At 41.9% G+C, this 19,526-nt stretch overlaps 1 protein-coding gene across 1 annotated transcript; it reads left to right on the top strand.

The window, feature by feature from the left end:
- Positions 1-265: 265 nt before the first annotated feature.
- Positions 266-16,966, top strand: LOC125945746 (zinc finger protein 133-like). Its single transcript, XM_049668019.1, has 5 exons — positions 266-440; positions 2,013-2,084; positions 3,777-3,860; positions 4,362-4,685; positions 16,926-16,966. Exons 1-5 carry the CDS (start codon positions 266-268, stop codon positions 16,964-16,966), a joined length of 696 nt encoding a protein of 231 aa, XP_049523976.1.
- Positions 16,967-19,526: the final 2,560 nt, after the last annotated feature.

Here is a 19,526-nt window from a genome sequence, read left to right on the forward strand (position 1 = left end):
TTAGCGCGAAAAACGGAAGGGCGCCGTGAAGTCTCTCGAAGCGGAGGAGGAGGCTTTCAGCATTAAACGCATTCTCTCCCTGTTCGGCCCTTCCCTCTTCTCCTCTCTCACCCAGCCGCGAAACGAACGCCGCCGACGGTTTCTTTGTTTCTTTCGCTCGCCTGCTCCGTTTACGTGAACTATTCTTTTGTGCTTTCGAGAGTCTCGCGCGCTTTTTGGCGGACTTCACTGTCGCAGCCGAGGATACGTGGGATGGTTTCGCAAGATGTACACTTCGACTGATGTAAAGGGTGTTTTGAGGAGACAGTGCCGTTATGAGAACTCATGCGAGTGCGACGGCTACACGAGATCGCTCACGGACGGCGGACAGCCGGGCGCGCCGTATCAAGCGGCATGGTGCGCGTACTGCGGACATAGCCCCGTGAACCACGTCCGACTAGGTAAGTTGGTTTCGATTGTCCTGAAATAGGATGATTACATGCTTCATTTATTGCGTTGTGCTATTTTTGAACTGAGCACCATACGTAACGAACCTCACATAATATGTGGTCTTGTGAACGGCTGCTGAGAAGAAACTTTAACTCGGGGGCTCTACCGAAATACATGGGAACGGAGAAATCGTTTTTCTCGTCAGCCACTGAAGCAAATTTATGAGGTTTCTGCATTGAAAGGGAAAAAAAAAGGCTAGTGACTGTCACGATGCTTTTTTTTTTTTTGCGGGCGAATTCTTTTATACAAATTATTGAAGGTCGAGTATTGTCAGAAAACGAAATCGTCTAGCTCGCAGCATTGTAACTCAGCAATCACAAGAAATATCACAATTCTGTAGGCTTCATCTAATAGTACACCGAAAGCGGAGAACATTGATGTATCATACGTGCCTCTCAGTTGCACCACCAATGAGTGAGCAGGACTTTTCTAAAACCTTCATAAACATTGTAATTCATTTACGTAAAGTATCAATAATCAATCCTGTCTGTTTTAGATGCTCTATATAACAGAAGCAGTTAACAAAATTACGAGTTCTGCTCTTGGTGCAGTTTCGAAATTGTGAATCTCAGGCTCTTTGTTTTCTTCTTTCTTTTTCTTTTTTTTAGCTTACCGAAATTTGGCAATTTTCGTGAAAAAAATCCTAGCCCTAAATGAACATAGCGCTTCCGACAGTCATTAGATAACTTGATCCCTTAAATGCAAAGAGTTCCATTTAAATTGATCTAGGAGTCTGTCGTCTCCTACAAGCCTTTCTGCTTTTTACATGCACTTGAATAGGTGGCATCGGAGTTGGTCCCGAGCCACGGTCTCGCAAGGTGCTTCGAGACGTCAGACGTAGGTCATTTCAAACAGTTTCGTTCTTCGTAGCCTTTTACGAAAGAAAAAAAGAAAAAAAATCACTTTTACCAAATGGACTATTAAAAAAGTTTTTCGACATCACGCCAGGTGACAATTACATAAAAATCAGCATCTGCATATCATGAAACCAACACTTTTGTAGAGACCAAATTTGAAAGGCGATAAATTTTACATTCACCTAAAGCAACAGTTTATGTAATAGAAATACCTTATGTAATACAAATAGAATCCCCTTTTGAAGAGTAATTTTTTTCTTTTTTATGAGAGAGGGCTTTGGCGCAGTGAAAAATACTAGGTAAAAGCAATAAATAGATGATGACACCACCTTCAGACACATGCATTAATGGCACAAAAAGGTCTGTGAAAAGTTTCTAACATCAGCCATTAGCAACACCATTTATTGCACACATCTGTGCACACAAAGTAAGACATTTGTGCCTGCTAAAGTGGAATGCTGATGTTCAGTGCAATTTGTATTCACTCAGTGGAAGCTTAGACATTAAATTCTGTTGTTAAAACTCCATAGCAGGTAGAAAAACTAGAGCTGTGGTCCACAGCCTTACATTTTTCCCTCTTCATGTATCATTTTCAGAGTATCGTTTGCTTCCTTGGTGCTATAAACAATTTTTTATTGTAGCCTTATGTATTTGATACCTATGCAGGGCCGAGTCAACCATCAACATCCGCAGCAACACTGACAGCTCAAGGAGAAGCACCTGCAAACCTCGCTACTGGTAAGCAAGAATCCTATCAGGATATCAGCGTGTTGCTGGATCTTACAAACTATGACTCATAGGATGAATAGCATAAGTTATAGATGCCGGTTTCTGTGTACGTTGATATAGTGGGCTGCGCCAAAAAATTTACCTTTACCCACATACTGGTACAAACAGCCAAACTGAAGCAATTACCTAAAACTAGGGTTGCTTGAAAGGGGTTATTTCCGAATCGAATAAGCATATTCAACAAAAATGACCCCTGAATTTTGTACAAAATATTTTCTCATTTCTGAAGCAACATTAATGTTTGTGTATTTGCTGATACATGGGTGTAATGCCGTTCAGAATTAGCTGTTCGAATAAGGGAGGAGCTTGTAAATAATACCTCCTATGAATTATCTGGGCAACCTGACAGTGATTGTAATGAAATAATCGAACAGTATAACAGCTACATACATTGTGTTCACTGAATGAGAAAGTGTGATACTACAGTTGTGCAATAGTGTGCAAACATTGTTAGACTAGTCAAATAACAAATTGGAACAACTTCATATATGGGCTGCTTCAAAGCAAGCCAGTCTTTTGAATGACTCAAGATTGTTGAGCATTAAGCAGAATTTGTGTTTCATATGTTTGCTCAGGAACTGTATAGCAACTCTAGCTATCCTGCAGTAGCCTCACTTAGAACAGCTGTACCATCCATCATTCTCTCGCTCTTGAGGCTCCATAAGTGTTTCACTTATACGGGGTGTTTTTTATTGTTAGAAGAATTTTTAAAGATCACCCATGACATGTAGCACACTACTACTTCTTGAGCTAGATTACTGCGTTCTAGGTAGACATATTTCGTATAACGATGTTTTGCTAATATACTTTGAAAATAATTACTTTATGGCACATATTGAAATTTTCTAATTGTAGTCTGTGACACTGAAACTCTTATCCACTTGGTAGAAATCCTGAAGATCACCAGCTAAGAGAGATATGGGGCGGTATTCTGTAAGGGTCTACCTAGTGGACTGTCCATTTCGGCGACCGTTGATTCGCTGCTGCTTGATGTGCAGGAAGGAGACTGGCTGGCACTTTCCTGCACGTCAAGCAGCAGCGAACCAATGGTCGCAGAAATGGCAAAATGGACAGTCCACTAGGTAGACTGTTACAGAAAACCGCCCATGTACTCCTAAAGTTTGCTAGAAAACTTACTAATGTTCTTGTAATTTTTCAGCTTCAGTGCACAAAAATGCAACTTGTTGAAAGTATTAGGGCAGTGTTAATGCATTTTTACTGAAAACTTTGACAGCTCTCAAAAGTGGCGCTAGTTTTAAAATTCATTCCAAGGGGATGCGTCTTGTGAAACGACTGGCTTCAGTTTGTATATTGCAATATGTGTGCTAATTAAATTAAATAGTTAGGAAGGCTATTAGTGTAATTTTGTTAATTTGTCACTTATATATTTTGATTTACTTAAAGCATTGTCTGCCCCCTTCAGATGAATGAGTGGGCTGCATGCCACAGGTGGTTTTAATTATGTGAACGTCGAAGAAAACACCCTGTGTATTTGAAAGAAAGAAATATTATGCAAATGCTAATTGTGATTTCTCAAAACAAATACGAATCGAGTAGCAGGGACTATTGAATTCATGTTCGAAGTTTTGAATATTTGGACATTTCTAACTCAAACAAATGGAATGGCTTTTGTGCATACAGGTTCCAGTGCACAAAGTCTGTGCAACATTGACGAGGAGAATGAGCCAAGTTTGGCCACTACCCAGCGTGCAGAGAGACCAGGAGGTATGCCTTAAAAGATTATATTTAAAATTTTATTGAATTTATACCACAAAATTGCATATTAATGTGAGAACCTCATAGAACCCCATTCCAAATGAGATAATAATCTTTCATCTTGCTTTTATACAACAGTTTAAGGTGTAACTTAAAATAAACCTTCCTATTTTAATCGTGGGGCAATTTATGCACTCAAGTTCTAAGGTTACCGCTGTGACTGGAAAGCTTTCCGCATTGTTATTTATTAAAGGCATTAGTACTTCATGCTGATGGAACAGTCCTTGCCAATTCCATGAAAGTGATTTGATGTGCGTGCCTGTATACTGACTTACTTTCACTGCTTAAAAATTTATTGCTTACATTCATTTATGAAAGATGAGTACAGCATAAACTGAAGAGTGAGAGCAGTTGTGCACTGTATAAGAGACGTTAAATCAATAATTAGCATAGTCAAAAAACATTATTTAGTAAAGTGTCCTTTGTGCCCCTACACCTATCAAAATGCAGGGAGAAATGAAACTGGAAACATCGCCTTGTCACAGCAAGCGAGTACATCTGAGACAAGTACATCTGAGACACAAGTGGAAAAGGAACTGCGTTCTCTGACTGGGCAGCATGTATGTTCTCAGTGTGGCTTCTTTTGCACTGCATTCAGCACATTTGCTAGCCACACAAAAACCCACCGAGGTGTAAATGTGATGTTTGTTTGCTCAATGTGCAACTCTCACTTTGCTTACCTGACACACTACCAGCAGCATCATAAGGTGTGCCGAAAAAAGTGGACAGATCAGAGCAATCTAAGGCAAAAAAGTTGCAGCAATGAGGAAGAAGGTAATGTTCAGCTAACATCTGAAGATACTTGTGAAACTGATAAGGGAGCTATAGTGTCTAAAATGCTGACAAGCCTGTGCAGGCGCCTTGAAGGCCATCACAGGTGCCCTAAGACGGTCATTGATGATGTAGTTCAGGAGGTGGACGACATGTTTAGTGCAGTTGGAGTTCCTGTCCACATTGGTCACATCAAAAATGACCGTGTTCGGAAGAAAATCTACCAGAATGCAAGAATTTTTGTGCCCCTTACTGAAGTCGTGTTGACTGGAGGGGCAAAAGCCTATGTCATAAAGCTTCTTGACCTTCTACAAATCCTGCTCAAACATCCAGACATTGTTCCCCATGTAAGAAAAATGCAGAGGACGCAAGATGACTGTGTAATTCATGATTTCAGCGATGGGGCAAGGTTTAGTTCACACCCAGTGTTCCAAAAGCAAAAAAAAAATATTATCTTGCTCAGTCTGTACTATGATGACGTTGAACTAACAAACCCAATTGGCATGAAGAGAGGTAAAAAGGGGAAACTCAGCATGTTTTATGTGACTCTCTTGAACCTTCCACCTAACAAACGGTCCAAGTTAAGCAACATTTTCTTGCTTGGCACTGGCCTTACAGCAAGTTTAAGACAACATAGTGAACGGCTAAAGTTCTTCGATGATGTTTTGCATGCATTGAATTTGCTTGCAAATGAAGGCATCGTCTTTGAAACAGACAAAGGCCCTGAAGGGTATTTTGGCGCACTCATGGCAGTAACAGGAGATGCTTTGGCGACTAACTCTTTGGCAGTATTCAAGCAGTCATTTAGCCCTGCTGTTCTCCGTTGCTGTCGCACTTGCCTTGTGCCTACGGCAGAGTACGCACAGTACACAAACCACGGTCAGTGCACTCTTCGAACAGAAAGCAGCGTCAGGGCACAAATGAAGGAACTCAATCAGTGTGAAAACCCTTCACAAAAACAAAAGTTATCCAAAGAATCTGGGATCAACAGTGAATCAGTGTTGGCATCAGTTCCTTTTTTCTCCTTGACAAAAGACGTATTATATGATCCGATGCATGTTCTGCTGGAAGGTGTTGTGCCAAAAGAAATAGCTCTTTTCCTTCGTATTGCTATCAAGGAGAAGAAATGGCTCACAAGGAAACAGATGAACAAAGCCATCTAAAATTTTCAGTTTCACCATGCAGTCTCCAGCAGCGACAGGCCACGCCTGATTGAACGAGATTTGAATCTTGTTTCTTCTGCAAGCGCTTCTCTTGTTTTTATTCTTCATTTTCCACTAATTGTTGATGAATTTATTCCGGAAGATTCGATGCAGATGAAATGTCTTATTCAAGTTGCACAGATTACACAAATAATTTTGTCACCCGTTTTGACTGCAGAGGCTGTTGGAGATTTGGAGGAGCTAATTTCTAGCCACCATAAAATGTTCATTGAGTGCTATGGAAATGAAGCAGTCTTTCCTAAAATGCACATGTTAATCCACACTGTTGAGCAAATAAAGATGCATGGGCCAGCACGTCATCACTGGACAATATGGATGGAGGCAAAAAATGCCTTGCCGAAGTCTAAAAAACTTTTCAATTTCAAAAATGTACCACTTTCCGTGAGTGATTTTTTTCAAACTAATACATCTTATGCCCTTCGGAATGACGATGGCACACCCAAAACGGGATACGCAGATACCAGAATGCCACCTGTATATGGTACTCCTTTTGTGCTTAGCCAAAGCTTCTGTGATGCAGGATTGGCCCCTTGTGATGTGGGGCAATGTGGCCTGTCATTGCAAAAGGCACCTGTTGAAAATGTTGTGATCAGGGTGAGCGATATCATTGTTACTGGGCGCGTCAGTGAGCAGCCATGCTTTTGTAGGGTAAATCACATAGTGTATTTTAATGACCAGGTATTTGTGAATTGGAAACTTCTGACAACAACGTATGTTCCAAAAGTGAATGCCTTCATGGGAAGTGTTACAGACCATGAGGCCATTTTGTCAACTAAAAGCTTGCTTCTCCCCTGGCCTGTATTTACATATTCAAAAGATAATTGTATTTTATGCATCCCTCAGTCTATTTACACTGCATCACATGTTCAGTTACATAAGTGATCTGTGTAGCTAACCAACAAGCAGAGAGAGAAAAAACATTTCATTTCGGCCCCCTGTGCGGCGGGCTACTGGGCATTGGAGCGATGGTGATGTTGTGGAAAACGGGGGTGAAGGTGTGACGTCGGTGGCGTCGACTCTTGCTTGGGCTCTGTCTGCTTCTTGTGGTACAGTGAGCCCAAGGGCCGTTGTAAGCTGCATTATTGCGGTCACATTAGATGGTGTCGGGTCACTAAGCCACTCCTAAAGTGTGTGGGGTCTTTTCGGTAGTCCTTTAGGTATAGATTGAAGTGCCTCTTGACTGCATGTACAGTGCCACAGTGTAGGGGATGCATTTGGGCATTCCTTGTATTCCGTCCATATTGTGCAGGCCTCTTTTCCGGTTTGTAGTGCAGGATATTTTTTGTGTGGGCAGACAGTACATTTGGGCTTGGCATGTGTGCATGCAACAGCGTCGTGTGTTGTCGAGCATGGTGGAAATGGAAGAATTGTTTCTTGTTCATGCCATTCCTCTATTTTATTGCGATAGCAATTATATGGACACTTCCACCGGATTTCTGCCGTCGCCGTCGCCGTCGTCGTCGCCGTTGCCGTGAGGTTCCGTATAGATAAAATCTTCGCCGCGCGCCGTATGCCCGAGCGGAAGCGTGCGGGGACGCACGCTGTCACGGAGAGCGAACGCACTCAATCTTCCACGCGCAAGCAAGGAAGCGGGAAGCGAGCGCCGGAGGGAACGGGGGGGGGGCGCATTTCTACTCTGCCAACAACCGCGCTCGTCGCTCGCTCGCACCGTCTCTTATCTCCACACGGCTCTGACCTTTCTGCGCTGTGCATTCGCCGCTCAGTTTCCGTTGAAGCGATAGACCGCACGTACCTTCGCCCGTTGCGGCGTATATGCGCTTGCTGCCAGCGTTTTGACAGTCGTTGTCTGCAGTCATTCAGTGTGATCTATTCATGTTTGTTTTTGCGCGCTCACATCACAGTTAGTAATAGTCGGGCCACATTTTCCAACGCGCGCTACACATGCAATGCTGCCCGGATCGGCAGTGCAGCGCTACAGGTGTGTCCCTTCGCACGCGCTGCCCACGGGCAGCGCTTCTCATCAACACCACCGTTTCACACGCGCCTTCTCGTGGTCATCGAGTCTCTCTTCATGTCGGTCTACTTACGCCGCAGCACACCTGCTTACTTAATCAGCTCATGTTTACTACAATTCATATTGCTACCAAAGCCGCTCACATTACTTCGTATGACATTGCTGTGTTGCTATCGCATTCATTGCTTCACCCTTAGGGCGAAACTGTGACATTTTTTAGGTGTTGCAAGTATGAGGCTATTTGTTTTAATTCTGTATGAGTGAGTTCATCTGTTCACTAGTGTGGAAGTCCCTGAATGTTTACATGTGATAGAGCATGTGCATTTTCATTGTCCCCAATGTTACAGTGGCTAGGTACCCTTTGAATGGTGATATCAATGTAGCATTTCATGTAGCAATTGTTTATATCAATGTAGAATTTCATGGATGTAGTTGGGCAGGCTTCCTGTGAGGAAAGCTTGGCATGCTGCTTGAGTGTCCGTGCTAATTATAATGTTTTACACGTGTTGTGGTGCTGTTATTGCCATTATTTCAGCTGTTGTTTGGGTAGGCAAACGTGTGCAGGTCTTGGGTATATGCATTGGTCGCAATGTTGTATGTCACCGTGCAGCTTATTGCAGCGTTTGTACCCGGAGATAGCGTGTGTGTATTACGCTGTTCTGTTCAGGCAATCATGTTGTGCATGTGTTTGTCTTCTTCCTAGGCAGGTTTGTGGGTCCATGTTTCAAGGCATTGACATTATGCAAATGTCGGGCATTTGTCACATTGGAGGTAGAAGTGTTATTTGAGGCATGTTGTCTTGAAGATGTATGTCCAAGATCTCTAAACATCCTTTGACCTTGCTGATATCATTTGAATCTAGTTGTTTGGGGTTCTGTGTAGACCAACAAAGAGCATAGCAACATAGCTTATAGATGTGTGGTTTCAAACTTGTGGCAAAGCAAGGAAGTAAAAGGGTGACAGACACTGAAGCCAGAGAACGCTAGGGAAAATAACTTCTTTTTTTTCATTTTAAGGGGGACAAGTACTAGCGAAAGAAAAATAATGTGGAACACAATGCTGCTGGTGGAAATACAACATGCTTTGTCCAAATTGTCATGTCCAAATTTACAATGTGATACTATCTCGTTTTCCCTGCAGCAGCCAGCAGCCGCCATAGCTGAATTGGTAGAGCATCCCATTGAAAATCTACTTCCTGATATGCCACTAGGTGCATTGCGAGGACTATTTATATTGTCTTACAAATGGCCAGTAATGGTTTAACTGTCCAAATTGTCATGCTGTGTCATCCCAGTAACACATATTCACGAATACAATACGGATAGCTTCACTGTTGTGACTTGTAGTAGTGACGGTCACTGTGTTGATATTCGTTATTTTTGTTGTAATTCAGTCAGAGTGTTGCGTTCTATGTTCTGTATGTCTACTGCTCTTTCTTTTATTTATTCTGATTTTGAAGTTTATACCAAGCGTTTTATGTGATCGAAATGTATTGTTTGCTTGTTGGTTCATTATAGCAGCAAATGGAGCTTGAAAAGAGGCAGGAAAGGAGAGTGGTATGATCACGAGGTGCCCTTTGATCATCGCAGTCTCCTTTCTTGTCTCACTTCTCCGATACGATTTGCTGCTGTTTTATGTGACTACTGTGTTAGTGACCAGCTGTACTGTGTGTATTACATATTCAAATAGCTTATTACGTGGCACAATAAAATATGTACAGAAAGATACTTAGAATTAATGCTCCTTTATTTGGTTTGGATTGTAATCGTGATGCTGTGGTTCCACATTCTTTATAGAAGCCACTTGCAAGTGTCCAGGGGTCACCAGAAAACAAGCTGCCTTTGTTTTCTTGCGTTGATGAACCACTTCTTCATGGAATGGACATTACTGAGAGTATTCATCGTCGTCTTTCGAAACAACTTCGTCATGAGTTGATTCATTTTCTTGAGTAAGTACTACAAGTGTTACATCTGTATAAATACAGAACAGGGCACTCACATGAGCATCACAAATTTTTATAACTTAAACAGCTTCCAAGTTCATGAGAAGACATGTGTAAACCGTGTCTTGCACAAGTTGCATCAAACATGCTCAATCATATCCTGTTTTCAGTAGAGGAGTTTATGTTCTGAAAATTTAAGTCGGTTTTGAGTTAATTGCTACAGCTTTTACTGAAATTTCATTTCCTATTGATATTGTCACGACTAAAGAAGACAACGAAGTCAGGGACACGAGCACAAGCATGTCCCTGCACGTTATTTCTCGTCAATGGATCTAAGAAGCGGCTATTGGCAAATAGAAGTAGACGAAAGAGACCGCGAGAAAACAGCATTCGTGACACCTGATGGTCTCTATGAATTTAGGGTACTTCCCTTCGGCTTATGCTCCGCACCGGCAACATTTCAGCGGCTAATGGACACCGTTCTATCAGGACTCAAGTGGCAAACGTGCTTAGTATATCTGGACGATGTGATTGTATTCTCTGCGACATTTGACGAGCACTTGAGGCAACTACGTGCTGTTTTTCAAGCCATACGGTCCGCTGGTCTCACGCTTAAGCCGGAAAAATGCCATTTTGGCTTCGAAGAGCTTCTTTTTCTAGGCCATGTTGTCAGTAATGGGGGAGTACGACCTGATCCGGAAAAGATAGCAGCCGTTGAACATTTTCCTGTGCCATCCGACGACAAAAAGGCAGTGAGACGATTTTTAGGGTTATGCGCATATTACCGGCGTTTTATTTAGAACTTTTCACGCATTGCATCGCCGCTGACACGCCTCACCAGAGAAGACGTAGCATTCGTATGGGATGAAGATCAGCAGAAAGCATTCGACGAGCTACGGCAACGCCTTCAAAACCCACCGGTCCTGGGACACTTTGATGAAGACGCCCCGACAGCGGTTCACACCGATGCCAGCAATATCGGCTTAGGAGCTGTACTTGTACAGTGGCGCTGAAAAAGTGATAGCCTATGCAAGTAGAAGCCTTTCCCGCACAGAAGAAAATTATTCAACTACAGAAGAAGAGTGCCTTGGGGTGGTTTGGGCGGTGATCAAATTTCGCCCATATTTGTACGGCCGCTTGTTTGATGTTGTCAGTGACCACCACTCACTCTGTTGGTTGACGAACTTAAAAGACCCATCAGGACAATTGGCGCGCTGGAGCCTTAAACTTCAAGAATTCGACATGGCTATTGTGTACAAGTCGGGAAAGCGGCATACGGATGCGGACTGCCTTTCTCGCGCCCCATTCGAACCTGCAAGTGCAGACGATGACGACGCTACAGCGTTTGTTGCAGTTGTCAACACGGCTGCGCACGCACAGCAGCAATGCGAAGACCCAGAATTGGAGCCCATTATTAGCTTCCTAGAGGGTCGCACTTCTACTCTGCCAAAACGTTTTGGAAGAGGACTTTCATCATTTTGTTTACGCAATAAAGTGAACTTTTCTCCAAACGGAAGCCCTTACTTGCTCGTGTCCCTCACTTCGTTGTCTTCTTTAGTCGTGACAATATTGTACTCACCAAATATCAGTCTGGGAAATGTAGACCAGGCAGGACGTGTAAATTTATTTTTTTGTGTGTGATTTTCAGTAAAAACAACGTTATTCAAGATGAGAACACTGCAATTAGGCGATGGAAGTACTATGCACTAGGGGAGACCTTAGCAGCAACTTACCCAAATATGCTTTGGGAAAAGGCAAAGCAAGACAAGGAAGGCCGAATCAAATCACCTAAGGTAATTTATTTTCTTCTTTACAATGCGCATTTAACAAAATAACTAAAACAAATGGCCTGCTGTCACTGTTTCGCTCATAACTTAGGATACTGTGTGACTACATTAGGTAACTAGACCAATGTGATATTCTCAGTATTTTATCACTGATATTTTAAGTACTTTTCTTAAAATAATTACTCAAGCTACCATTTTCCTGTTAATAATGAATGTTCTTGGTTTTTTAAAAACAAGAATTTGCCATAACCTAGGTTATCATGGTTAGTGACTAACACCTCTTTGGCTTCTCCCTGGCATTGGGAGGTGATATTTGCATTCATATTACTGCTCTCGTGATTCACACTCCAGCTTATATGTAGCGCAAACATGTGGCATATCAAAAGGGTACCTCAGTGTACTATGATAAAGCCACTACTGCCCAGTTCAGTCAAGAGACCTTGTGCCACACTTTAGCATGCCATCTGGATAGCCGGCACGCTTGAAGCTAGCCACCTGTGTCTGATTACTGCATTAAGCTCTGTGGGCACATGATCTGTCCAGTGCTGCACGTAGGCGTGATTTTAGTATGCCCCTCTTTACTAACTTCGAGGGTGCTAAATTGAATGCTATCACCGCAGAGTGTAGTGAAAGGTTTCTTGACAGAACTTAAGGGTCTGACAATTTTTTTAAATTGAACATTTTTTTTGTTATGGCAATGCCTAACACAAACTACATCAGTTTATTGACATGCTGTTCTGTTATTGCCTTAATTCTGCCTCATTACTGACGAGTTGTGCTCGGTCTGTGCTCTTAATTGTGATGCCATCGTGGGCATTCCATAATCGTCATTCCACGTCATCCGATTCCCTTCATGCTATCGTCGCCATGCCTTCCGACACAGTGGACCAAGTGGTCTAATAGCCAGAGTGGCAGTTTGGGCACGTTGGTAATCCATAAAAACGCTTAAAAGGCATGAACTCGAAACGGACGAAAAGGGCGCATATATGCATACAGGCGTGGTGTGTGTATTTATCCTTTTTCGTCCGTGTCCAGTTCACATTATTTAAATGGTTCTTATGGTATACATGCATAACGGAGCACTCGTTTACATGAGCATCACAAATTTTTATAAATTAAAAAGCTTCCTAGTTCATGAGAAGTGCGGGAACTAAGTGCGGCCACAGCTTGGGCCACTAAATTTGTGCTCGTGGTTGTGATGCTGTCATGGTGGTTGCGTCATTGTCATTCCAGCTTCATCGTGCGATTGTCGTTGCGTCATCCTACAATCGTACTTTCGTTATGCTGTCATCATGCTGTCGTCATTGAATCACTGTTGCCCGACAGTTGTAACGCTGTTGCAGTCATCCCATTGTCCTCATACCTTTGTTAAGCAGTTGTCGTCATGCTTTTGTTGTCATACCGTCCTAGTGATGACAGTGTGGTCGTACCATTATCATTGCTCTAACTTCATTCAACTCTCGTCATGCTGATCATGCCATCATCATTTTTTAAACTATTTTTTTAGTTACAAATACTGCTGTCTATATTTCAAACATAGCAGGAGTGGGTACAAGATTTTAGTACAAACAAAAGAACAAACACTAAAATTATGCAAACAGATTAACAGGCAATATGCTCAATATGCTCAATAAACTGCAAAAGGCAATGTGCGTAGCGAACCATCCAAGTTGCTCCAAATTTCAACTGTGAGTGGAAAAAAAGAAAGTTTGAAACAGTCTATATGTGTCCTGAAAGGAACGATATTTACTGCGTGACTATGTCGGGTTGCACATGCGCTAGGAGATTTAAAAGAGAAGGGTGCCTGAATGCCGGATGATGTGTGAATGATCTTGTGAAGCAAGTGATATAAAGGTTATAAACAGGGATAACGTGCCTCAGAAAGGCTGGCCAACGTTTCGATAGAAGGACCTATCTTCGTCAAAGGCGGCCTCGTCATCCTCCACAGGTTAGTTTTAGAGGGTTAGTAGAGTGACGTCACGTCGATGTCGGTGGCGGCTGGCTGTAAAGGGAGAGACTGAAAAGAAAATGACCGCTGTCGTTTGACTGTCTGTAGGCGTGGTTTCTAAGACGAGGGGACAAAAGCGGGAAAGCGGCACAAAGAAAATGACTAGGAGGGTGTTGGGGGAGCGAGAGGTTAGAGAGTGTTCAGAGGTGTCGTAGGCGGTGTGCACTTGGGTCTTTGAACAGCTGGTCAGCCGGTCAGTGTGCGAGTAACAACAGGACGAGTTGAAATAATGACTTGAGTAGCGTAGCAGCAATGCGTCCGGTAATTTTGGATGTGTTAAGATGGCGACACGGAGCCTGGAGGGGAGGGGGGTGTAGTTGGAAGGCAGCAGCTCGGTCTTTCAAGGGATGTTAGCCTCAGTAGTTCATCGTAGGCGTCGTCACGGCGGTATAAAGAAGTGGCGGGAACGTGTATGGTCGAGGCGCCGAAAAAGGTATCCTGGCGTCTGGGACTTTGAAGTGTGTCGGTGTGGATCTTTAAAAGAAAGTAAAATGGGGGGAGGAGGCGGAGAACTAATAAGAGGGTGACAGCAAAAAAAATTAATTAAAAACAGTGAGTGGGCAGGTGTACATGGGAAAAGCGTTCGTATGGTTGATGTATGCGTAAAAACGTGAAAAATAATAAATTGTTTGGTAGGGGATAGGCAGGGATGAACTGGAAATGGAGGAATAGGCGAGGTTGAGAATCGAGAATAGCTGGAGGCCTAACGTGTTTTGTGCCTCCATTAATAACAATTTCAGGTGCAAGTTACAGCTTTTAGCGATTCTGTGTTGCCACATTCCAAATTGATCCCCGTCGGGTGCAGGCATTTAAACTTGTGTATGAGGTAGGATTCTGTATATTTCCTCTTGCGAGGTGAACAGAAATTTGTTAGTAGTATATAGAGCCTTGCTTCATCGAATATATGGCCATGTTCATTTAAGTGGCTGGCTACTGCTATCATCATAATGTCAAAATTGTCTCATTTTTATCATGCTGCCGTCATACTGACTTCATCATACTGCCTTCATCATTCTATCAACATCATTCCTTCCTGTTCATTTTATTGCTGTCACAGCATTGTCCTCATATATTTGTCACCTTGGAAAGCGAATGCCATACCAAAGTTAGCTATTAATGGAGAACAGTGTATGCGCAAGCAACAAAAGTCTCAGAAAGACTACTATAGGCTATAGATATAGGTGTCTCCAGCAATACGGTGGGTCGCTATATGCGTGAATGCTAATTAAGTGCATTACCATTGACAGTCATCATGAGATTGGTTCTGCGCAAATTTCTTGCTCTCATTGACTTCAACTATAACATTGGGTATCTGCTGGTAGCTGCCTGGAAGGTACTAGTGTTGCTGTGCATTTTCTATGTACAGCCACCGTCAGACTTGATATGAATATAGGAGACTCATCTCTAACGGTTTAACTTGAAGAAATGCTGTTTTTAAGAAGCAAGCACCAAGTGTTTCGGAAAAAAGATACATTAAGCAATGACATTCAAGGCAGTCCGTCCAGAAATCGCTAGCACCTACTGCAGTAGACTCAAAAACGCGCTTATGGCTTGTTCGGAATGAGTATGATGGTGGGTGTACATTTTTGTACGTCGTCTCATACCATGCAAAATTTGCTGACGGTAGATGTCTAGTCTAACTGGTGCCAATAACCTACAACAGATGTTTATTTGTATGCATGACAGTCAAATCACAAATGCTCTTGTTCTTTACATTTCATTTGCTATTATTTCAGAGTGTGCTTGTATCAAGACTTGCGGAAGCGAGGCGGCATAGGTGGCTACGACAGGCAAGGCGAAAGGCCGCAAATAACGAATCAGTTGAGGCTTCATTTAATGTGGTCATTGTGCAAGATGTTGATCCTGAATCTGCATTAAAAGAGCTGGCAGTAAGTCATGTAGCAATATTTTATACGGTTTGAACAGCTAATTCTGGGAAGACTGAAGAACACACACAGCAGGGAAAGGGCAAGATTAGCCACAAATGCCTGAAGGTATTCCATGAATATTTACACTCACAGTGGCATACACTAAACACTTAGGTCAGGGAGTAATGCCTTCTCTTGGCAGTTGTCTAAGCATCACCTATATTCTACATGAGATGTTCTACTCATTATCATATTCAGTGTGTACTGACCTGTAATTATTTGTTGAAAGTAACCATTTCAACAACAACAATGCTGAGCCTGGTAAAGTTTATTGAATTAAGTGATCTTATTCATATCTAAAACTACTGAAACCATCATCTAGTATTAAAAGCGTCCAGTGCTTTTTTTTGCTAGGTGTCAATTTGTCTGCAAGTACTGGTGAAAATACCGCGGCAGTGAAATGCAGACCAGCTTAACGCTTCTGCTAGAATCAGGCACATGTTGAAGGGAAGAGCTCCGTATTGTGTCTTGTGATACAGGCAGCTTCGTAAAGTCATTGGGTTTAACACTTGTCAATTTTTGAATAGTCATTCATCAGAAAAATTGACTGAAGTTAAAATGTATTTGCTTTTATTTCTTTTTATTTTAGTCCATAGAAAACGTCCTTGGTCCGAGCGGTCCTTTTGACACTGAAAGGGTTGCAGTTCTTCTCCACAGTACATTGAGTCAGCGTAAAATTGACCCTCCGCTTAGTCTACCACGCTACTTCCTCAACGAGGATATTGTGAGCATAAAAAATTCAGACAACCCACTTCACATTGAATGTTGTTAATGTCATTAGCGTTGAAACAATGTAACGACACATTGTATTGCCACATTATTTGCTTCTGTGTAGCCTACTCCTTTGATTTGATTTTCTATTACCAATATCCTCACTTATCTGTAGATCAACGCTCCTCGCAGAATGCCCCCTCTCGTCCCATTCTGTTCACTTCACTGTAGCCAACTTTTTAAATTTTCTGTTGCTGGCATTTTCTTCACTTCTTGCCACTTGTTTTGCTACTCTATCAGTCGCACACACCGATTTTGGAGGATTGACCAAGAATGTTTACATACCTAGTGTCACATGCCCAGTTGCACATGTAAACTGCTAAAGTTGTCTATCCAGGCACATAGCCAGTGTCATGTGCTCTGTTGCATCTATGCAGTGTCCCTGTCGTCTATTTTTGCACATACCCAGTAATATATGCCCATTTGGACATATGTAGTTTGCAAAGTTGTCTATACCAAAATTGTCTATTCAGTGGCCCAAGTCAGCATTAAAGAGGTTCGATTTGGACAACATACCGAAAAGTGTGCAGAGTGCCCAGACACTGCTAATTGTATTAATAAAGTTATGTGTGTACTTTGTTGACCCTAATGCTAAACTGCCTTTTTCAGCTTACTGTGGAGGCTCAGCTGAGATTGAAGAGGACAATTGATGAAGTCATGGATATCCTCTGCAAAGTCAGGGAAATTATAAGTGAAATGTGTAACCGCCAGATGGATTATAGAGACATTGATAACTACCTGCGTGGCAATCACGCCAAATCTTCACTCATAACTTCAGTAAGTCACCTAGTGCTAAAAACGTGGCGCAACCATTTTGTGCTCACTTTCAGTTTTCAGAAAAAAGAACTATCTTGTGTCCCATCTGTTAGCCCTTTAACAGCTCTCATGTTTATAGGATGAAGTGCTCTGAAGTAATTGTGAGAACAATTGTGCATGTGACTTGCATTTTAATAACGACAGCTAAAGCTGATAACAATCCTTTATGAGAAACTTTATTGGCAGGAAGGCAGAGAGGTCGGCCTGAGTGAAGGGCTGAAGGGCTTCTAGTCTGCTACTCCATACTGGGGAAGGCGTTGAGGAAACAACAGAGATAGGATATTGATGAAGCAGCACACTTAAAACACACAAGTGCACGCACATGAAAATGGACATACACAGGCACTGGAATGCAACTACTGCTTTAATGCTCAAAGGCCCGTCTTTTGGTAGTGTTGCTTGAGAAATGCACGCGCTCTGACAACAGTGAGGCGTGAACAAGACCCAGAACAACAAATAGACAAAGATGACATTATTTAGATTCCTACTCTACATATAACCAAAGTCTAAGGTAGCAGCCATAAATGAGGTACCGTCCTCCTTTCTTTTTTTTCCCAGCATTTTGCAGATGTCCATGAGTCACCAGGACCAATGATTGTTTGGAGCACATCGACAAAGGCCATTTTTTGTGCTGAAGATGAATTGGTCTCCTTGAAGCATGATTGCATGCTCGAGAAGGCCCTTTTACTTTGCTTGACAGTGTACTACGTAAAAGATATCACTTACCCATCTGCCTTTGCCCAAACTTTGGGACTTGTACAAAGTGTGTTGTGCAAAGAAGAAAGCTTTCCTCGTTGCTGGGCTAATAGTAAGCTGCTAGTAAGATCCTCGACAAACTGAAGAGCATTCTCTAAGTTCTTCATGCAGATTTCTTTCATGTCTTTATCTTTTAATATGCAAATTTTCTCATTGCTGGGCAAGCATAAGCTTTTCAGGATTTTCTGGTTCTGTTCATGTTCATGCAAATTTTTTTCAATGTTCTTTTACTATAGAATACCTGAGAAGGTACACAAGCAATGTAATCTGTGATATATAAATGCAACATTTCCTTTTATTTATAGCTCATTGCGAACTTTTTCAATGACATAGAATTCCAATAATGCACAATACATTGTTTCATTTCTCAATCAGTGCTTACGAACAACTTTATTATTAGGGCAATATTATCTAGCACTTTTTTATGCTCAGTTGACGCGCTTTTGTGAAAACATTGTGCAATCTTATTAGCCACTTCAGCAAGAAAAGGGGCTTTCTCAAACTCTAGGCCTACTGAAACTGTCCTGTTGAGGTAGATATACTAAAACACTGAGTCCTGTTATTTCCTTCTTATTATTTATTTCTCCCCTCATCCCATCATGCTACGTCAATATACCTTCACTGAAACATAGGGTAACTGATTATCAATTTAAAGGAGTCACCTATTAGTGATAAAATATAGTAGGCGAGCCATGTAGTCTGTGATATCAAACTAACAATTTATTTCACTGTGTATTCTTGTCGTGTAATTAGGCACCAAAACAGACAAAGGTACAAAAAACATTGCGAGCTGTTCGTTCTTGTCTTCCTTTAGCGCAAAATTTTTCACATCAATGAAAACCAACTTGCTCACTTTACTCTCATTATTATTCTAGTCAGTGCCATGTTGTTATATTTGTCACGCTGCGCTTAAGGAAAGTGCTACGATTAAAGTTGACATATAGCTAGCTTTAGTCCTTTATGCTTAGCTGATGCATCTTCATGCAAATTTGTCGCACACTCCACAAAAAAAGTGGTCTCCTCAATGTGTACGCCTACTGAAGCACATGCTAGTTCATTATTGATTCATTCTAGTCACCTGAGAAGGCTTCAAATTCCTAAGGCATAGCAAAGCAGCAATCTGTTTTCAGTTTTTGTATTACTTGCTTAATTGTTTTTGTTTTTTAACTTTGTTATAGGACTCACCTACGCATTAATAAATTTTTTAAAGGTGTGAACGCTGGGTGTTTTCATGCTTGATAGAAAATAAACTACTTTTAATTCTAAAGGTGCTGTGTGTGTACTTTAAAGGTGTGTACAATGTGTGTTTTCATGTATGATTGAAAATAAACTGCATTTAATGTTAAAAGTAAGTGCTGTGTGTGTTAGTGTGCAGGCTCACTACACAAACAGAGGTAAGTCGCACAGTCTGGGAAATGTCCAGTTCAATTAGGCAAAACGTTTATAGCTCTTACAACGGATAGCGGTCACGTACGCATGTATACATGGCTTATGAGAACTCAAGATGCGCTGGCAACTTTAGAGGCATCTCCGAAAAATGTCCACACTTCTGCACTGATAAAATTGAGCATGCAATAAGCCCTCCTTCCATTCTCGATTTGATTAGCCCCCTTCCCCTGTGCCTTTTTGATGCTACCC

The sequence above is a fragment of the Dermacentor silvarum genome, chromosome 5 (assembly GCF_013339745.2).
Source record: "Dermacentor silvarum isolate Dsil-2018 chromosome 5, BIME_Dsil_1.4, whole genome shotgun sequence".
Classification (NCBI taxonomy): Eukaryota; Metazoa; Arthropoda; class Arachnida; order Ixodida; family Ixodidae; genus Dermacentor; species Dermacentor silvarum.